Genomic DNA, 20,180 nt, shown 5'->3' with positions numbered 1-20,180 from the left:
ATAACAATAAATTATGCATAATTACATGCAAGTAACCCTAAACCAAACCCTAATCCTAACCATATAGTAAGTGCATGTAGTTAATTAATATTCCATATAATATGAATAATTGCACTGCAACAAGTACACCTTAAAATAAAGTGTAACCAGAATATATTGAAGTATGGACTGAATGTAATGTTTTCAGATGCTTAACTGCATGTTGTTTACAATTAGATAAAAATGTATTATATTTGAAATGTATATTAAATGCAGTTAGAAAGTGCTTTTTTTGACCCACATAAGCAGGACTTTATAGGATCTTTATATGTAATTTCATAATTACTTCTATTGTTTTTGAAATATATTTAAAGTGTACTGCTGAATGTGCTGACAAGCATTTGTGATAAACTAAAATATGTCATTTGTAATGAAACTTGTATGTCATGTATTTAAATATATTTGTAATTATACATTTGTAATGATGTATTTGCAATTTAGTTAATTTACAGTATATTAAATACAATATATTAACTTGTAATATTAACTACATGTAATATCGAATGACACACTACAGTTCAAATTAAAATCAAGTACTTTACATGTGCTTTAGTATGTTAGTCAACACATCAAAATAAATGTACTTTAAAGCACAACAAAAGATTATTAAAACAATTATTAAAGTGTATTTTAAGTAAAACTTTTAATTTTACATTATTATAAATTGCATTTTATAAAAGTCTACTTGTGTGTTAAAAAACATAGTAATGAAAGTGTACACTTAATTACACTTAAATAGTGTTTTATTTCAGTACAGTTTTTTAAAAATTCTTAAGTACATAAATGGATATTTAATACAATTATGCACACTTCTTTTTCACAAGGAAACTGTACTAACATGATGTTAAACACAAGTTTTTCTATTTTATTTTTTAACTCCATAATGCAGTAGTATTTTTCGTTTCTATTAGGTGGAGTTTGAAGTGCATGATTTCTACTTTGAGAAAAGCCAGCCTGTGATTGTACACGTGTCAATCAGGACAGCTGATACCAATGCGCCAAGAGTATCGTGGAACATGGGTCTGTATTGTGCATCATTTTCATACACTATACTATAAACAATATACGCTATATACACATAATATACTATATACAATATGCACTATATACACACACAATATAATATATACAATATACAATATACATAACATATTATTTTGGGTGTAATATTTATTTGTCAAGATTTGTAAAAGAAAAAAAATCAATTTGTGTCATCTCTGATTACTGTGTGCCACTATAAATTACCCTGAACAACAAGGCCATTGTAGTGTCCTTAACTATATAGAATGTTTGCTTGTAGTGTACTTAAAAAAAATAAATAATAAACTGTACTTAATATAATCTTTAAGGAAATAAATGGTTAATTAATGAGAGACACTTTCATGACTGTTTCTTAACACACTTAAATACACTTTTAAAAAGTGATTTTTAATGTCATTTTAAATGTTTTGCTTTGAAGTACATTTTAAATCATTGTTTTTAAACCTTTGTCATCCTTTAATTAAAGAAATGCACCTGTTTTTGTGTTGACTGACAAACTACCAAAAATGCCTGTCAGTACATTTAGCAGTACATTTCAAATTAAATTAAAAGATGTTTTAATAAAATTAAAAGATTTAAAAATTTATTTAAAGATGCTCTAAAGTCCTACTCTGGTAGGTCAGAAAATACTTTAAAGTTCAGCTAATTGCATTTACAGCTTTTTTTTTCAACTGCTTACACACATTTTCAAAACTTTGCCTCTTTTCTTTCAAAACTGTACGCACAAATCCGAGAATTGCACACACATCTCTTGCAAAATGAAGTACTGCATTCAAAATATCACAAACATTTGCAAACACCTTTGCCATAATATTGATTTGTGTGGGTTACATAGAGAATTGTGTGTTGTGCTTTGCAAAAAGTGTTTTATGAAATTGAAAACTGAGTCAAAGGCCAAGAATTAGTGTAAGATTTTGTGTGAAAGCAGTTGAAAAAAACGGCAGGCAATTTTCTCCTTATTTCTGTCATATTAATAGGTCTCAGTCTGTTGGAAGGTCAGTCTCGTCCAATCACATGGGATCAGTTTCAGATTGTCGACAATGACAACCTGAAGGCTGTGAAGATCATCACTGTGGACGGCCTGCAGCACGGGAGACTCACGGTTAGAGGTACACATACAGATGACTGTCCCTGATACAGTATATTAATCTGTTACATTGAATTCAGTCATATCTTTACACTAAACATTTTCACTTCCGCTGTGTGTTTACCTGTATGTAAGGTGGAAAAGGTTTCATGTTCACTGTGAAAGATATAAAGGACGGCGCAGTTCGCTACCACCACGATGACAGCGACACGACTAAAGATTACATCGTCTTCCGCATTACTGATGGCTTGCATCAAACCAGACACAAGTTTCCCATCAACGTCCTGCCCAAAGACGACAGTCCGCCCTTCCTCATTACCAACATGGTGCTGGAGCTGTCTGAAGGCCAGACGGCTCTTCTGAGAGGATCCGTTTTGCAAGCCTGTGATTTGGACTCCAGTGATGACTATATCATGTTCAACATCACCAGACCTCCACAGGCAGGAGAAATCATGAAGATGCCTGGTCCTGGCATCACAGGTGAGGAAAGCATTGAAGGGAAAGCTTAACTGAATGAATTTAATTAATTCGTACACTCTTAAAAATAAAGGTGCTTCACAGCGATGCCGTAGATGTTTGGTTCCACAAAGAGCCATTCAGTCAAACGTTCTTTGAATAACCAGCGATTTCTTAGCTTTTTATAATCTGAAGAACCTTCTTTCGCGACAAAGAACCTTTTGTGAAACAGGAAGGTTCTTCAGATGTTTAGGGCTCTTTATGGAACCGTTTAGACAAAAAAGGTTCTTCTATGGCATCGTGAAGCACCTTTGTTGTGTAATTCATTCTTGGGGAACTGAGTTTCCTCAGGTGTCCATTAAATACTGTTTTATACTTGTGCAGGATATCCTGTGACCCGTTTTCTTCAGAAGGACGTCTTCCACTCCATCATCTACTATCGGCACTCAGGCTGTGAGGAGTTCGATGACTCTTTTGAGGTGGTGCTCTCTGACTTTCATGACCCTCCTAATCTCTCAGAGCCTCAGGTAATTTCTGGATATCCTCCATCCTCCTGATTGATGTAATATCTCTAACATTATTCCCAGCTAACAGGGAACGGTCTTACAACATTCACTCATGTATTTTTAAAAAGTTATATAAATGTTAGGACAAAACCTTCCTAAACTAATGTTTATGGAATGTTCTTATAACCTTATTAATATTTGATATCTCTTGTCATAACGTTGAGAGAAAACGTTCTTAGAACAACATTCTCGGAACGTCCTTATGATGCTATTTATATTTGAAGAACGTTCTAAGAAATGTTTCTTTTTCTTAATCTTTAAATAACATTATGATCATGACATTTTAACCTTCTTAAAATATTAAAAATAAACATAAAAATAACATTTTAGGTGAAAATTAAGTTTGTAGGATGTTGTAAGAAACATTTTTGTAACCTTTAAATAACGTTATTATCACGGCAAAAAGCTGACATTTAAAAATTTTTAGACTATTAAAAATAAACAGTGCAATAGCATTGTATTTTAGGTGAAAATAAAGTTAGTTGAATCTAGAATGTTGTAAGAAACATGTTTGTAACCTTTAAATAATATTATAAACACAATAAAAAAAACAGACATTTTAAGTTCTCAGAATATTGAAAATAAATACATCAAATAGCATTATATTTTAGGTGAAAATAATGTTAGTACAACGTTCTAAGAAACATTTTTGTAACCTTTAAATAGCGTTATAATCATAACAAGAAACCCAGACATTTAAACATTCTTAAAATAATAAAAATAAACAGTCAAATAACGTCATATTTTAGGTAAAATTAAAGTTAGTGCAAAGTGGTAAGAAACTTTTTTGTAACTTTTAAATAACGTTATAATCAAAACAAGAAACCTAGACATTTTAACATTCTTAGAATATTACAAGATAAATGTTCACATAATGTTATATTTGAGGTGAAAATAAAGTTAGTCAAATGTTGTAAGAAATATTTTTCTAAAAGTGACCCTGGAGCACAAAAGCAGTCGTAAGTAGCACAGGTATATTTGTAGCAATAGCTAACAATACACTGTATGGGTCAAAATTATCCATTTTTCTTTTATGCCAAAAATCATTAAAGATCATGTTCCATCAAGATATTTTGTAAATTTCCTACCGTAAATATATCAAAGCTTTACATTTTGATTAGTAATATGCATGGCTAAGAACTTCATTGGACAACTTTAAATGCGATTTTCTCAATATTTATATTTTTTATATTTTTATTTGCATCCTCAGATTCCAGATTTTTAAATAGTTGTATCTCGGCCAAATATTGTCCTAAAAAACCCAGTAAAAAATGACTGACCTTTATGGCTGGTTTTGTGGTCCAGGGTCACAAATAATATTGTCATCAAGACAAGAAAACTGGACACATGTGGTTTTTCACTAACCAGGTGATCTTTGTAGGTCATCGTGATTCAAATCCAGCCCGTCCCTGATCAGCCTCCACAGGAGGCAGCAGGTGTGACCAGGCACCTGTTTGTCAATGAGACCGATGTCATCTACTTGACCAAGCAGCAGCTGCACTTTGTGGATTTGGAGTCGCCAGATAGTGAGCTCACGTACACCGTCACCACTCCACCTTTCTACAGCACCACCTATGGGTACAAAATTAAACCACTCTGCATAAGAAGCCACAGGATGCAATTCAATTTCCTGCTGCATATAACTTCACATGTATGAGCTGTATGCTTTAATTTCCAGAGGGTCTGATGCAGGAAGGTTGTTTCTGGTTGACAGCATCCCAAAATTTACCAAGGACCCAAATGCTCCAATGCTGAGACTTTTTACTCAGGTAAATACACTGAACTAGGTTTTGACATATTATTTTCCCAAAAGCATCTGAAGCTGTACATGATCCTCTCTTTGTAGCATGCGGTCAACTACATGAAGGTTGCTTACATGCCCCCCATCCTGGACATTGGCCCGTTCCCTCAGCACATCCAGTTTGTCCTGTCAGTGACCAATCAGCAAGGCAGCACGACCGCTGGAATCTGCTTCAATATAACGGTCCTGCCGGTGGATAACCTGGCACCAGAGGTACAGCAACCCAATCCAGAACAGACAATCATTAGCTAGAATTGCTTATCGAGGAGACTTGTGCTATATTACTGTTCTACTGTAAGTAAACTGATATTCACATGATGGACATTATTAAAATGGCCCAAAGAATAGATTTTAATTAAAGGAGGAACTGGAGCCATATGTAGGGACTAGAATATCACAGAGCAGCGGTTCTCAACCTTTTTGACTGCAAGGCCCCTATTTTCAATATTCAAAGACCCATTAAGATGTTTATTTTTCATTACCTTTGCTGTAATGATAAAGCTGCTCATTTTCAACCTTTTCTATTTACGGAAACTAGGAGTGTCAATATATTAATATTAATATTTTAGTATAAAAAAAATATTATAATGATCATATACTGTATAATAACTAAAATAATTAAAACAATTATATTACAGGATAACAAAAGTTTCAATAACTGAATACATTTTTTATTTACTCACAAATAGCATTTACCCAAAATATATATACAGTATATATTTTTATGTATTCATTTACATGATGTTTCCAGGTTTTTAAATGCCAATTTTAAAATTAGGCTTTCTCATATCCAGGTTTTCAAATCTGTGTGACAGTGTTATTTTAGTATCAATGATATACTATTATACTTTTTGTGAATATTTTGAATTAGAATTAATTTTTTATATTTTATTTTTTTATTATTATGTATTTTTAACTTGTTCAAGTTGCTAAGTGATTTTACTAATGCTACACGTTATCACAGTTTTATATATTAGGATAGATTTCATAGAATTGATAAAAATGGATTTTCTTTTATTTTGAGCTTGCTCAAATTAGTAGAGTTAGAACTATTAGCATAAGTGCTGCTGATGCTACACCTTTTATCATCACCTCATCCTACTCACCTCTTTTCCAAACTATAACACTTTATTATTCATAGATATCAGTGCTATACAAACACAAGCGCTAGTTGAGTGCTGGATGTCATCTGTAGGTGCATGTGAAGCCGCTGGCGGTGGATGAGGGTGGAGAGAGCTGGGTGAGTGAAGATCACATGCGTCTATCAGACCAGGACTCTCTACAGGACTCTCTGCACGTGGAGCTGAAGACCGGACCCCAGCATGGCAGCATTTACCTGGACGGCACAGCCATGAGTCCAGGCCAGATATTCACAGTCAGGGATCTGAAAAGCCTAAAAGTTAGGTCAGATGTGGTTCCTCATAGTTTGTCATAAACACTGTAATGCAAGACACTTCAGGCAAAAACAATGGTAACCTTTTTTTTTTTTTTTTTTATACATACATAAAAACTATATGGTTTTATTCTTATCTATATTCAGAATTTAGATTTTAACATAGGTTTGTTCATATATAATTTGCCTGATTTTATGCCACAATTATATATTCCTAAAAACATGGTGAAAATATATATTTTTATGTATTTATAGTATTTATTAAGTGATAAAAAGAGATATCCAAAATTCCCCTGTAAAAAAACCTTTACCTCCGATATGTTAACTAAATTAATTTTAAACCTGACTTTATCTAATGTTTAAATTTAATTTCCAGAAATGTATGCAAATGTATGCATATTTAATGAGATAATGAATTTGCATATTTAAACATACCATTTCAGAAAAATTGTAATACAAAAATGTTTGAAACTTTTAGTATAATCAATCAACTTTTAGTGATATTGGTTCAATTTTTTACTCTGTTCACCTGGGGTGTCTTGCCTTAAAGGCATAGTTAACCCAAAAATCTATGTTGAACATAAAAAAAGATATTTTGAAGAATGTTGACGGTAGCCATTGACTTTAATAGTATGGGGTAAAAAAACAACAACTATGGAAGTCAATGGCTACCGTCAACTGTTTCATACCAACATTCTTTAAAATATTGTATCTTCTTTTGTTTTCAAGAGAAGAAATAAACTACAGTAATAATAATACAGGTTTGTATTGACATGAGGGTGAGTAAATGATGACAAAATTTTCATTTTTGGGTGAACTGTCCCTTTAAGTTAAATTCCACTTTGCTGGTTCTTTTCCTCTGTTTTATCTTTAGTTGTGACTCTTTTGTCTCAACAGATATCGCCACGACAGCTCTGAGACAGAACATGATGATATTAAATTCATTGCCACGGATGGGATAAATATTGCTGACTTTGTACTACGTGTCAAGGTAATGAAGATTTGTTGTTTTCATTTTTTTATCGCAACAGAAACACATGAAGACATCTAACAAACCCATGTTTGACAGGTGACGCTAGTCAACGACGAGGTGCCAGTCCTCGTGCCAGGATTGAAGCATGTTTTAGTCTGTGCCGAGGGACAGGAAGTGCTGATCACCATAGAGTACATCTGTGCCACTGATCCTGACAGTGACGACGGCACCCTGATGTATATGATCGCCCGACAACCATATCATGGGGTAGTTCAAAGAAACGGCATCATTGTGGACCGCTTCATTCAAGCGGATATAACTGCTGGCTTAATCTCCTATAGACACACAGGTAATATGAGAATAATAGTCCTTGTTTTTTTTTTTTATATTGATTATGTTTCTGTTTCATTTTATATCTAACCATATTTTGACTAGTGCTGTCAATCGATTAAAAAAATTAATCGCGTTAATCACAGTCGTGGACTGCGATTAATCATGATTAATCGCAAATTTAAAATACTAGGATTTACCTGTAAATGTGTTGAAAAAGAAATGCATGACAAACTAGTTTAAGGAAACAGAACCTTTCACACCTCCGCCAGGTATGAGACATAATCCTTATTATTCTTTTATCATTATTCTTTTGTTTTTATTCAGCCATTATCAGCCTTTAAACTGGCAATAAAACGTTTACCAAGCCACATCGCTTCAATCCAAGTATACATTTACCCAACTATTATCAAAAGTGTTTCTAAATAAATACAACAAAACATTACTTGCGACCTTACGTGAAGTATTATGACAAAATGCATCATAAAGATGAATTGGACCTGTTCTGCAGGTGCATTAGAGCTAATATTAGCATCATGCTACATAAAACAATTTATGAGATTAATAATACACTTTTACTCAGAACTCACTTCAAACCGCCATCGAGTGTTTCTAATAACTTCCTTTTGCGATCACATGTGGAATTTGTTCATTTACTGTTGTTAAAATACGCTATTTATAGCCTTTTATATCACTGCACAAATTAGCATTTCAGATGCACACATTCATCTCAAGAAAATCACATACAGACCATATCTATCGTAATTGTGTGTTTATTATCTTATATAATCTATAGTGTCTGTTGTCAAGTTTATTTCTGCTGTGTAAAAGCCTTAACATGTATGCTCTGCTGAAACTCACGTTGTTTGATGTTACAACCGCCTCTCCGTTCTTAAGTTGCCAGGGATACATTCCAAGTATAATACACATTAGTAAAAGGATCTATTTTAACTTTTATTTGTCTATATACACTTTGGGCGGCTGCGGTACATTAAAAAAGTAGCCCAAAAAAACGCAACCCATGACTCTGTAATTTTTCCCACGACTGTATTTTCAAAATAGCCCACTTGTGCCGTTACCCTGGTAACACTGGTGCTGTACCCTCATCACACAATGACAGATAACCTTCCGCGCTGCGATGACGGCAAGAAGTTGGGGTCAAACCTTATCAAACGTTTAATCTGCGTTAAAAAAATATTAACGCGTAAAATTGTTTTTATTAATCGCATGCGTTAACGCGTTAACGTTGACACCCCTAATTTTGACCTACCTTTTTGAAAATAAAATACACTTTAGCATACTTTCAAAACAAGAATTGATGCTTGAAAATAATATACTTAAGTGTAAACTTACTGAATGTGATGTTTTCGGACACTTAATTGCATGTTAATTGCAATTAAATTAACATGAATTGTAGTTTAAATTTATGTTAAATGTAATTAGCTGAACTTTAGAGTGCCTTTTGACCCACTTAAGTAAGGTTTCATAATTTTTTCTATTGACTTTGAAATATAGTTTAAGTGTTCTGCTGAATGTACAGACACACATACAGTATATGGTAAACTTATATGTTTTAATGTTATTTCTATTGACACTTGTTTGTCACGTATTTACATATATTTGTAATTGCACATTTGAAATGCTTAAATGTAATATTGAATAACACACACTACCAAAACCTTTACAAGTGCTTTATTATGTCATCATAAGTGTATTTCTTCAAAAATGTATTAAAACAATGATTTAAAATGTACTTTATTTTATTATAAAAAGTGTACTTAAGTGTGTTCAAAAACAGTCATGAAAGTGTATTCTCTTTAAGTACACTTAAGTGGCTTTTTATTTAATTAATATTACATTATGTGCAAGTACAGTTTTTTTTTTTTTTTTCAAAAATACTTTTAAGAATTGAAGTTCAGTACATGCGCACATTCAATACAATTAAGTGCACTTCTATTTCACAGTGGTATATATATATATATGCATTTGTATGATAATGTTTCTTAATTTTGATTATAAATATCTGCAATAACTAATTAATATCAATCATACACTCAAGGACAAGAGATTGGGCTGCAGCCACGTCATGATGTCGTTACGTTTGTGATCTCTGATGGAGAATCGGGGCCAGTTTCTTCCTGTTGCAGTGACAGAGCCACTGTATTCAACGCACAAACACCTGAAGTACAGAACGCCCTGCCTGTCTATGACCTTAATATCACCGTTTATCCTGTGAACAACCAACCACCATCTATAGCTGTCGGTAATGGGAACACTTTTCTTTCTGATGTTAGAACAGTCATAAAAGTATCTCTGTTCGAATTCACTTAAGTGGCCTTTAATTTTATTAATATTGTATTATCAGCAAGTATGTTTGTACAAAATTGACCTGAATTGATTTGAAGTATACTACTTAATACAATTAAGTGCACCTCTTTTCAGAAGACATATTTTAGTTGTTTACATGCTAGAGTCCACAAATCATCTTTTCTCACATCAGGAGAGGTGTTTATGGTGGATGAGGGCGGGTCAGCCTCCATCACGGTCACTCATCTGAGAGTCGAAGACCAAGACTCTGCTCCAGAGGACCTTAACCTCATTCTGGCTGCTCCGCCACAGTTTGGATACATAGAAAACATCCTGCCCAGTCCAGGATTCGAAAAGAGCAACATGGGAATCAGTATTGGTGAGTCACATTTCACTGAATCTTAAAGCTGCTCTAAACAAGTTAGATCAAAATGAATCTAAAACGATCTAAAAGTAGTCCGAATACATTGCCTAAAATAAATGAGTAATCTAGATTACATTACTGACTGCAGTTTTCATCATGTAATTTGTATTCAGTAACAGACTACACTTTGTAAGTAATCTACCCAGCACTGATAGTGTTGTTTTTCCTTGTTCAGCCTCTTTCACCTACAGGGACGTGTTGAATGGACACATTAACTATGTCCAGTCTAGACACCAGAGGATGGAGCCCACCACCGACCAGCTCATGCTGCATGTGTCCGACGGGAAACAGCAGTCCTCTTCAGTCCCTCTCTACATTATCATCCGTCCAACCAATGACGAGATTCCAGAATTCCTGGCCAGAAACATCACGGTCAGTCAGAGAGTAATCTCGTAACCAGCTAATGGGGAATGTTTTCAGAGCATTGGTTTAACGTTCTGTCAAGGTTCTCATTAATGGAATGTTCATTCAAAAGTTGTCTGGTCTTTATTAATGTTCTCCAAATGTGAGCTAAAAAACATTATGGATACATCGTTCATGAAACGTTTTTTTTTTTTCCTGAAAGGTTTTAGTTGGACGTTCGTGTATAATGTTTCTTTGGTAACACTTTAGAATAGGGAAAACTTATTCATTATTATCTACGACTTTCTCCTCAATAAATTCCTAATTTGCTGCTTATTAATAGTTAGTAAGGTAGTTGTTAAGTTTAGGTATTGGGTAGGATTAGGGATGTAGAATAAGGCCATGTAGAATATGTGCTTCATTACTACTAATAAAGGGCTAATATTGTAGTAATATGCATGCTAATAAGCAACTAGTTAAGAGACCTTAAAATAAAGTGTTAGCGTTTTTAAATGTGACCCTGGACCACAAAACCAGTCATATGGGTAAAATTTTTGAAATTGAGATTTATACATCATCTGAAAGCTGAAAAATAAGATTTCTATTGATGTATGGTTTGTTAGGACAATATTTGGCTGAGATACAACTATTTGAAAATCTGGAATCTGAGGGTGCAAAAAATCTAAATATTGAGTTCTTAGCAATGCATATTACTAATCAAAAATTAAGTTTTGATATATTTATGGTAGGAAATTTACAAAAAATCTTAAAGGTACATAATCTTTACTTAATATCTTAATGATTTTTGGCATAAAAGAAAAATTGATAATTTTGACCCATACAATGTATTGTTGGCTATTGCTACTAATATACCCCAGCGACTTAAGACCGGTTTTGTTGTCCAGGGTCACAAATGTTATCACTTGATTCAGAATGGTTAGAAGACATTCAAAAGTAATGTTCCCCTAATGTTTGCAAAATGATCAATTGTAATATTCCTTTAATGTTTGCATTAAAAGAGTTTTTAAAACATAAAAAAAGGATGTTTTCAACATTCAGAGGACATTCAGAAATAACATTTTTATAACCTATTGAGAACATTAGCAAAAAGTTCCTAAAACATTCAGTAATAATGTTTTGTTTTAACTTAATGGAATGTTAAAAAAGTTCTTAGAACGTATTAGCTGCATATATAGCACAGCTGAGTAATTGAATAAAACAATTAGGTTTTTGTGTTTATACTTCGGCATGATCTTTATCAAGAAACAGTGCTCTAGTCCAGTGGTTCTCAAAGTGTGGTACTCAGGCTCTCTCTAGTGGCACGCAGAGGAATCACTAAATTAAATATAAATTAAGGTTAAAACACAATACATTTTAATTTAATCTTTATTTGAGTAAAGTTTTTTTTAACATTTAAGTACAGTACAGTTTTTATTTAACTTTTAGGTACAACACATTTTAATTTAATCATTATTTAAGCTTTTTTTAATTTACCTGTATGTAAGCACAGTGCAGTGTTAATGTTCAAACTGTGTATTTACAATGTTAAAGTGGCTTATGTAACGGAGGCCAGTGGGTAGGTACATTTACAACAATAAATATGCTTATTAGAAATAAAACTGCCTCATTTTTGAACTGTGCAGAGCTGTAGCTGAATAGTTAGGCCTACTACGCAACTGTATTTTAATGTTGGTCATTATGGTGGTACCAAATATTTAAAAGTTTAAGAACCGCTGCTCTAGTCAGTTCATATGAGAGAAGTTTGGCTAATGTTATGGTAAAGTTCACTCAAAGTTGTGATTTCTTCCAGTGATGTTAACAGAACATTTGTTCAATGTTATCTGGTCTTTAATAATGCTGTCAAAATGTTAGCTTAAAAAGATTATTTACACAGTATATTGTTCATTGTTCAACGTTTTAGTTAGATGTCCGTCTAATGTTTTTTGAATGTTGCTACTTGTTTCAGAAAGTCCAGAGGACATTCAAAAGTAATGTTCCATAAGCAAGAAAAAAACGTTTTAAAGCATTTAAAAAACTGGATGGTTTGAACGTTCAGAGAACATTCAGAAATGTTCTATTTTTAACTTAATGGGAACGTTAGCAAAACGTTCTTAGAACATATTTTATTAGCTGGGTATATAACACAGCCGAGTAAGTGCAAGAAAAAAAGATTAGGTTTATACTGTACATTTGGCATAGTCTGTCTTTCAGTTCAGTTGTGATGACCAGTGTTTGTCTTTTAGGTTCGGGAGGGAGACATGAAAGAGCTGGACTCATCTATAATCAGTGCGGTGGATCTTGATGTTCCCAGAGAGCGTTTAATGTTCAGCATAGTTCAGCAGCCTCAGCACGGATCCATCATGAGTGTGCCACACGGCAATGATGTGACACTTCACAAGCGTGGATCTGAGATCCCTGTGGAGCACTTCACCATGGACGACCTCAGAAACGGTACTGCAAAAAGGACTTTTATGCCCATCGCCCCTCCAAGTCCAAATTGTATGGTCTACAGTAAAAACAGTAAAATTGTGAAATATTATTACAGTTTAAAAGAATTGTTTTCTATTTCAATATATGTTAAAATGTAATTTTCAGCATCATTACTCCAGTCTTCTGTGTCCTTCACGATCCTTCAGAAATCATTCTAATATGCTGATTTGCTGCTCAAGGAACATTTCTGATTATTATCAATTTAGAAAACAATTGTGTTGCTTCTTATTTTTGTGTAAACCGTGATGCATTTTTTTTTTTTTACAGGATTCTTTAAATACATTTTTTGCTTACACACTAAATCTTTACTTGTCAAACACTCAAACAGCAGAAGCACACACAAAATCTGCAAAACCATACACTAATTCTCGTCCTTTCAGACTCGGTTTTCAGTTTCATAAATCACTTTTTGCAAAGCACAACACGCAATGTAACACACAAAAATCTAACAGGAATTTGATGGCAAAGGTGTTTGCAAATGTTTGCTTTTGAGATGTGTTTGTGATATTTTGAATGCAGTGAAAAGATGTGAGGCATTTTGCATTTTGTGTGTGCAATTCTCGGATTTGTGTGTAAAGTTTTGAAAAAAAAAGAGGCAAAGTTTTGAAAATGTAAGCAGTTGAAAAAAACTGTAATAGAACATTTAAAAGAACAGAATTAATCTAAAATAGAAATCTTATATGTCATTGTAAATGATTTAATGTGAATTTACTTGATCAATTAGAAGCATATATCAACACTGTAGTCTGTTTGTGTTACTCTGTCCTCAGGCATGACTCTGATGTACGTGCACGATGACTCTGAGAGTGATCAGGATGGATTTATTGTTCAGCTCTCTGACGGGAAACACCAGCTCCAGAAACACGTGCGAGTCAAAGTGCTGCCTGTCAATGACGAGGAGCCGCAGATTATACGGTAACTGCAAATTAATGTCATTGCAGTAAATCATCTTCTACTGTTAGCCATTTAAGTGGTAAATCTCTTTGAAAAAAACCCTCCCAAACACAGGAGCACTGGGATTGAGATGGAGGCTGGGGAGTCCCGGCTGATCTCCAGTGCTGTGCTCAGCGCTCACGATAAAGACACTCCATCCTCCGACATTATCTATGTGTTTGAGAGCATACCGAGCCATGGTGTCATTCAGATGAAGGTCAGTTTACTAGTTTAGTTTTGTCTGCAGTCAAAAAAATATCACATATACTTGTATGTTCATTATTTATACCTTTAAACTAACAATTTGTATCATAATGGCTCTCTTAAAAATAAAGGTTCTTTATTGGCAACTGTGGTTCCATGAAGAACCTTTAACATCCACGGAACCTTTCCAGTGCACTAAAGGTTCTTTACATGTTCTTCACACTAAGAAAGTATGGTTCTGTTTATTATGAACACACACTGCAGTTATGTCATCTCCTGCTTTAAATGCTGAAGCTCATTGATTCGAGTAGATTCTGATCGGCTATCAATATCTTTATTGTTCATCAACTGGAAAAAAAAAAATCATTATAGTTGTGGTGTGGTATAGAACAATTATTAAAACTTTATCTTTATTTGTGTGAATGCACCTTAAAGGAATAGTTCACCCAAAAATGAAAATTTGCTGAAAATGTACTCATCCTCAGGCCATCCAAGATGTAGATGAGTTTCTTTCTTCATTGGAAGAGATCCCAGATCCCAAAATGAGTGGGTGCCGTCAGAATGAGAGTCCGAACAGCTGATAAAAAACATTATGGACTCGCATTGAAGCCAGAAGCAACATTAATAATGGATTTGTTTCTTAAAAACACACAGCTTTTCACTTCACAAGACATCAACTGATGGACTGGAGTGGTGTGGATTACTTGTGCATTACTGTGATGTTTTTATCAGCTGTTTGGACTCTCATTCTGACGGCACCCATTCACTGCAGAGGATCCACTGGTGAGCAAGAAATTTAATGATAAATTTCTCCAAATCTGTTCTGATGAAGAAACAAAATCTACATCTGGGATGGCCTGAGTATATTTTCCGCACATTTTCATTTCTGTGTGAACTGTTCCTTTAAGCCACTGACACACTGGTTGTCTGCTGTTCCTCAGGTAGGCACAGACTGGGTGTCTGTATCAGCAGGGATGAACTGCTCTCAGCAGGTTTTGGATATGAACCTGTTACGTTACCTTCACACCGGTCATCCTGGAGCAGCCGCTGCTGACTTCTTTGTCTTCCACCTGTTGGATGGCAAGAACCGCTCTCCTGCACAGCACTTCCACATCACAGTCAAAGAGCTGGAGAAAGGTGCGGCTTCTGCTTTATTCTCTTTTTTTTTAATGTATTTAGTTTATTGTAGTTGCCTTTGTTTATTTGGATTGGTTCCCAGCACTGTGAAAACTGTTTAATTAAAAGTTTCACTTTCAATTTAATGTTACTTGCCATTTCTTTGTAATCATTTTTGAAATTTACTATTAATTTCTGAGTGAAAATTGTTTTGAAGTAAATCCTACATTAAAAGTTACTGTAAGTACTTGATATGAATGTATTTTCCTGATGATATGCATACTATATTCCAAGAGTTATCAGCAAATCATTCATCATTTCGAGTGCTTCTCTCCAGGAGACATAGCATTGTTCCTGAAGCCCGTGAGGACGAGTCGCGGGGAGCGTGTGATCCTCACCACAGACATCTTGCTTGCTGTAGACGGCACTGACAAGCCGGAGGAGCTGCTGTACGTCATCACTGTTCCTCCAGCACATGGACATGTGGAGTACATCAAACACACCGGAGTGCAAATCCAGTCGTTCAGTCAGCTGGACGTAGCAGCAAACCTGGTGTGTTACGTACATGACAACAGAGCCACTTCACCTAAAGAGACCCTGCGGTAAGGACCTCATGCAAGGGCATTATTTTATATGTTAATTAAGATTTTAAATCATATTTAACTCTAAAATCAAACATAAATAATAAAAACAATGTTTATATAATATGTATAATATTTAAAGAAAGTGAAGCCTATTACATTATATTCATGATAATTAATTATTAAATATTAATATAATATTAATGTGATTAATGTAATATTAAAATGATATGATATAATTTATATTCATATGTATATAAATAAATAAAATATATACACTTTTTACACAATATTTTCTCTAAGTGTTGCTTTGCTTTCTTTTGCAAAGTAAAATTTATTTATTTTTGTTTATTTTATTACATAATATTTATAACATATAATAAAGAAAATTAAGCCTGTTTGACATTATAATTTGACATTATATTTATCATAATTAATTGTATTGACATTATATTCTTTATATTGACATTATGTTCATTATAATGAATTATTAAGATAATATTAATGTAATGTAATATTAATATAATATGACACAATTTATATTTTGCTTTATATATTATTTTTATATAAAAAAGAATATAAAAAATATATAAACTTTTTACACAATATTTTTTCCTAAGTGTTGTTTCACTTTCTTTTGCAAAGTAAAACTTCAGATTTTCCCTCTTTTAATTATTTGTTTATTTTATAAAATAATATTTATTAATATTTATAATATATTTGCCAGTTTTGGGAACATTCATTAATTAGCACATTTTACACACAAATCGTCAGTACTGTAACTGTCTTTAAATATTAAATTTTACAATTACATTAATGTAATACGAGACTTGTAATATGATATGTGACCCTGGACAACAAAACCAGTCTTAAGTCGCTGGGGTATATTTGTAGCAATAGCCAAAAATACATTGTATGGGTCAAAATTATCGATTTTTCTTTTATGCCAAAAATCATTAAGATATTAAGTAAAGATATTTTGTAAATTTCTTACCGTAAATGTATCAAAACTTTATTTTTGATCAGTAATATGCATTGCTAAGAACTTCATTTGGACAACTTTAAAGGCGATTTTCTCAATATTTAGATTTTTTTGCAGCCTCAGATTCCAGATTTTCAAATAGTTGTATCTCAGCCAAATATTGTCCTATCCTAACAAACCATACATCAATGGAAAGCTTATTTATTCATGCATAAATCTCAATTTTGAAAAACTGACACTTAAGACTGGTTTTGTCGTCCAGGGTCACATATAATATGATAATTCTTTCTTTTTGCAAAGTAAAATTTCTTACTTTTTACTTTTTTTTTTTTTTTTTTTTAGATGTTTATGTATTTAGGGGTGAAATATGACCAAGATGTGAGATGACTTTTTACAAGTCGTTGCTCACCTGTTTTATAGTTTTAGATTTAGATCTGTGTGTGTGTGTGTATTGTAAAGCTTATAGATTTGTGTTTTGTCTTTTTACTCATAACGTCCATATGTCTACATTATCCATAGGTTTGTGGTCAGCAATGGCATATCAACTCGCAACGGGACCCTGGAGATCCTAGTGGAGATGACTGATAAGGTTCTGCCCACACTAGTGTGTAACAGTGGTCTGCGGGTTCCCCAGGGCTCCAGCATGACTTTGACCCCTGATGCCTTATTCCTGTCTGACCCTGACAGCCCACACACTGCCTTGAGCTACAGGGTGCTGCAGCCGCCCCAGTACGGCCAGCTGCTGTTGAAGGGGCAGCCGCTGCTCGCTGGCAGTAATTTCACGCAGCAGAATATTCAGGATTTGGATGTTGCGTACAGACACTCTGGAGGAGCTTCTCAGATTGATCGCTTCAGATTCACAGCCTCTGACAGCACGAAGAGAGGCTTCCTGCTGGACGGAAAAGTGCAAACAGAGCCCGTCTTCTTCACACTGCAAGTTAGTTACAATAATTTTTTGTTGTACCTGTTTTTAAGATATTTTATAAATTTTTTAAATGCATATTCAATGTATATCAAGTCGAGTGAAATTTATTTGTATAGGACTTTTCACAATACAGCTTTACAGGAAGTCATACTGTTTTGTCTGTGCTTTAGTGGTTAAACGCAGAGGAAGTTTTTGTGCTGGGCGATTTGATGATATACTGTATACAGTATAATGATGATACAGGTTATCCTCCAGATTTTGAGCACTTGTCCTGTAATCATCTTTTAATACTGCAGTGATTGTGTGTGTGTCTGCCACAGATTGAAGCTCTAGACAGCGCCGCTCCGCAGATAGCAGTGCTGGAAACGCTATGGAAAGTAGAGATACTCAAAGATGGTCGTTATGGGATCTTCATTTCCTCCAGAGAGCTCAAGGCTCAGGATCTGAACTCAGCAGATGCTGATCTGATCTATCACATCCTCAGAGCACCATACTTTGGGTACCTGGAAAATTACACCAGTGGTGAGAGATCTCTCTGTCTGTCTGTCTAGTTAACTGTCTGTCTATCTGTCTGTCTGTCTGTATATCCTTCTCTCTGTATATCTATCTGTCTGACTGTATATCCTTCTATCTGTATATCTATCTATCTATGTATATCTATCTATCTGACTGTATATCCATCTGTCTGTATATCTATCTGTCTGACTGACTGTATATCGTTCTCTCTGTATATCTATGTCTATCTGTCTATCTTTCTATCTGACTGTATATCCATCTGTCTGTATATCCATCTGTCTATCTTTCTATCTGACTGTATATCCATCTGTCTGTATATCCATCTGTCTATCTTTCTATCTGACTGTATATCCATCTGTCTATCTGTCTATCTTTCTATCCGACTGTATATCCATCTGTCTATCTTTCTATCTGACTGTATATCCATCTGTCTATCTATCTATCTGACTGTGTATCCATCTGTATATCCATCTGTCCACCTGTATATTCATCTATCTGTATAACTATCTGACTGTATATCCATCTGTCTGTCTGTATATCCATCTGTCTATCTTTCTATCTGACTGTATATCTATCTGACTGTATATCCATCTGTCTGACTGTATATCCATCTGTCTGACTGTATATCTATCTGTCTATGTATATCTATCTTTTATGCCAAAAATCATTAAGATATTAAGTAAAGATATTTTGTAAATTTCTTACCGTAAATGTATCAAAACTTTATTTTTGATCAGTAATATGCATTGCTAAGAACTTCATTTGGACAACTTTAAAGGCGATTTTCTCAATATTTAGATTTTTTTGCAGCCTCAGATTCCAGATTTTCAAATAGTTGTATCTCAGCCAAATATTGTCCTCATAACAAACCATACATCAATGGAAAGCTTATTTATTCATGCATAAATCTCAATTTTGAAAAACTGACACTTAAGACTGGTTTTGTCGTCCAGGGTCACATATAATATGATAATTCTTTCTTTTTGCAAAGTAAAATTTCTTACTTTTTTTTTTTTTTTTTTTTTAGATGTTTATGTATTTAGGGGTGAAATATGACCAAGATGTGAGATGACTTTTTACAAGTCGTTGCTCACCTGTTTTATAGTTTTAGATTTAGATCTGTGTGTGTGTGTGTATTGTAAAGCTTATAGATTTGTGTTTTGTCTTTTTACTCATAACGTCCATATGTCTACATTATCCATAGGTTTGTGGTCAGCAATGGCATATCAACTCGCAACGGGACCCTGGAGATCCTAGTGGAGATGACTGATAAGGTTCTGCCCACACTAGTGTGTAACAGTGGTCTGCGGGTTCCCCAGGGCTCCAGCATGACTTTGACCCCTGATGCCTTATTCCTGTCTGACCCTGACAGCCCACACACTGCCTTGAGCTACAGGGTGCTGCAGCCGCCCCAGTACGGCCAGCTGCTGTTGAAGGGGCAGCCGCTGCTCGCTGGCAGTAATTTCACCCAGCAGAATATTCAGGATTTGGATGTTGCGTACAGACACTCTGGAGGAGCTTCTCAGATTGATCGCTTCAGATTCACAGCCTCTGACAGCACGAAGAGAGGCTTCCTGCTGGACGGAAAAGTGCAAACAGAGCCTGTCTTCTTCACACTGCAAGTTAGTTACAATAATTTTTTGTTGTACCTGTTTTTAAGATATTTTATACATT

At 34.2% G+C, this 20,180-nt stretch overlaps 1 protein-coding gene across 1 annotated transcript in view; it reads left to right on the top strand.

The window, feature by feature from the left end:
- frem1a (Fras1 related extracellular matrix 1a) overlaps positions 1 to 20,180 on the top strand; it is a 53,706-nt gene that overhangs the window by 18,275 nt on the left and 15,251 nt on the right. The window contains exons 9-28 of the mRNA XM_058781547.1: positions 951 to 1,059; positions 2,058 to 2,189; positions 2,303 to 2,647; positions 3,008 to 3,150; positions 4,571 to 4,767; positions 4,868 to 4,958; positions 5,036 to 5,203; positions 6,186 to 6,394; positions 7,281 to 7,374; positions 7,453 to 7,705; positions 9,746 to 9,949; positions 10,187 to 10,372; positions 10,593 to 10,789; positions 13,003 to 13,210; positions 14,020 to 14,164; positions 14,258 to 14,399; positions 15,328 to 15,523; positions 15,840 to 16,104; positions 17,585 to 18,002; positions 18,311 to 18,512. Coding sequence (XP_058637530.1) covers positions 951 to 1,059; positions 2,058 to 2,189; positions 2,303 to 2,647; positions 3,008 to 3,150; positions 4,571 to 4,767; positions 4,868 to 4,958; positions 5,036 to 5,203; positions 6,186 to 6,394; positions 7,281 to 7,374; positions 7,453 to 7,705; positions 9,746 to 9,949; positions 10,187 to 10,372; positions 10,593 to 10,789; positions 13,003 to 13,210; positions 14,020 to 14,164; positions 14,258 to 14,399; positions 15,328 to 15,523; positions 15,840 to 16,104; positions 17,585 to 18,002; positions 18,311 to 18,512 — 3,904 coding nt within the window. The remainder of the gene's footprint in view (positions 1 to 950; positions 1,060 to 2,057; positions 2,190 to 2,302; positions 2,648 to 3,007; positions 3,151 to 4,570; positions 4,768 to 4,867; positions 4,959 to 5,035; positions 5,204 to 6,185; positions 6,395 to 7,280; positions 7,375 to 7,452; positions 7,706 to 9,745; positions 9,950 to 10,186; positions 10,373 to 10,592; positions 10,790 to 13,002; positions 13,211 to 14,019; positions 14,165 to 14,257; positions 14,400 to 15,327; positions 15,524 to 15,839; positions 16,105 to 17,584; positions 18,003 to 18,310; positions 18,513 to 20,180) is intronic.

The sequence above is a fragment of the Onychostoma macrolepis genome, chromosome 07, assembly GCF_012432095.1.
Source record: "Onychostoma macrolepis isolate SWU-2019 chromosome 07, ASM1243209v1, whole genome shotgun sequence".
Taxonomy (NCBI): domain Eukaryota; kingdom Metazoa; phylum Chordata; class Actinopteri; order Cypriniformes; family Cyprinidae; genus Onychostoma; species Onychostoma macrolepis.
Note: the sequence above shows the minus strand (reverse complement) of the source record. Positions and strands in the feature narration are given on the sequence as shown.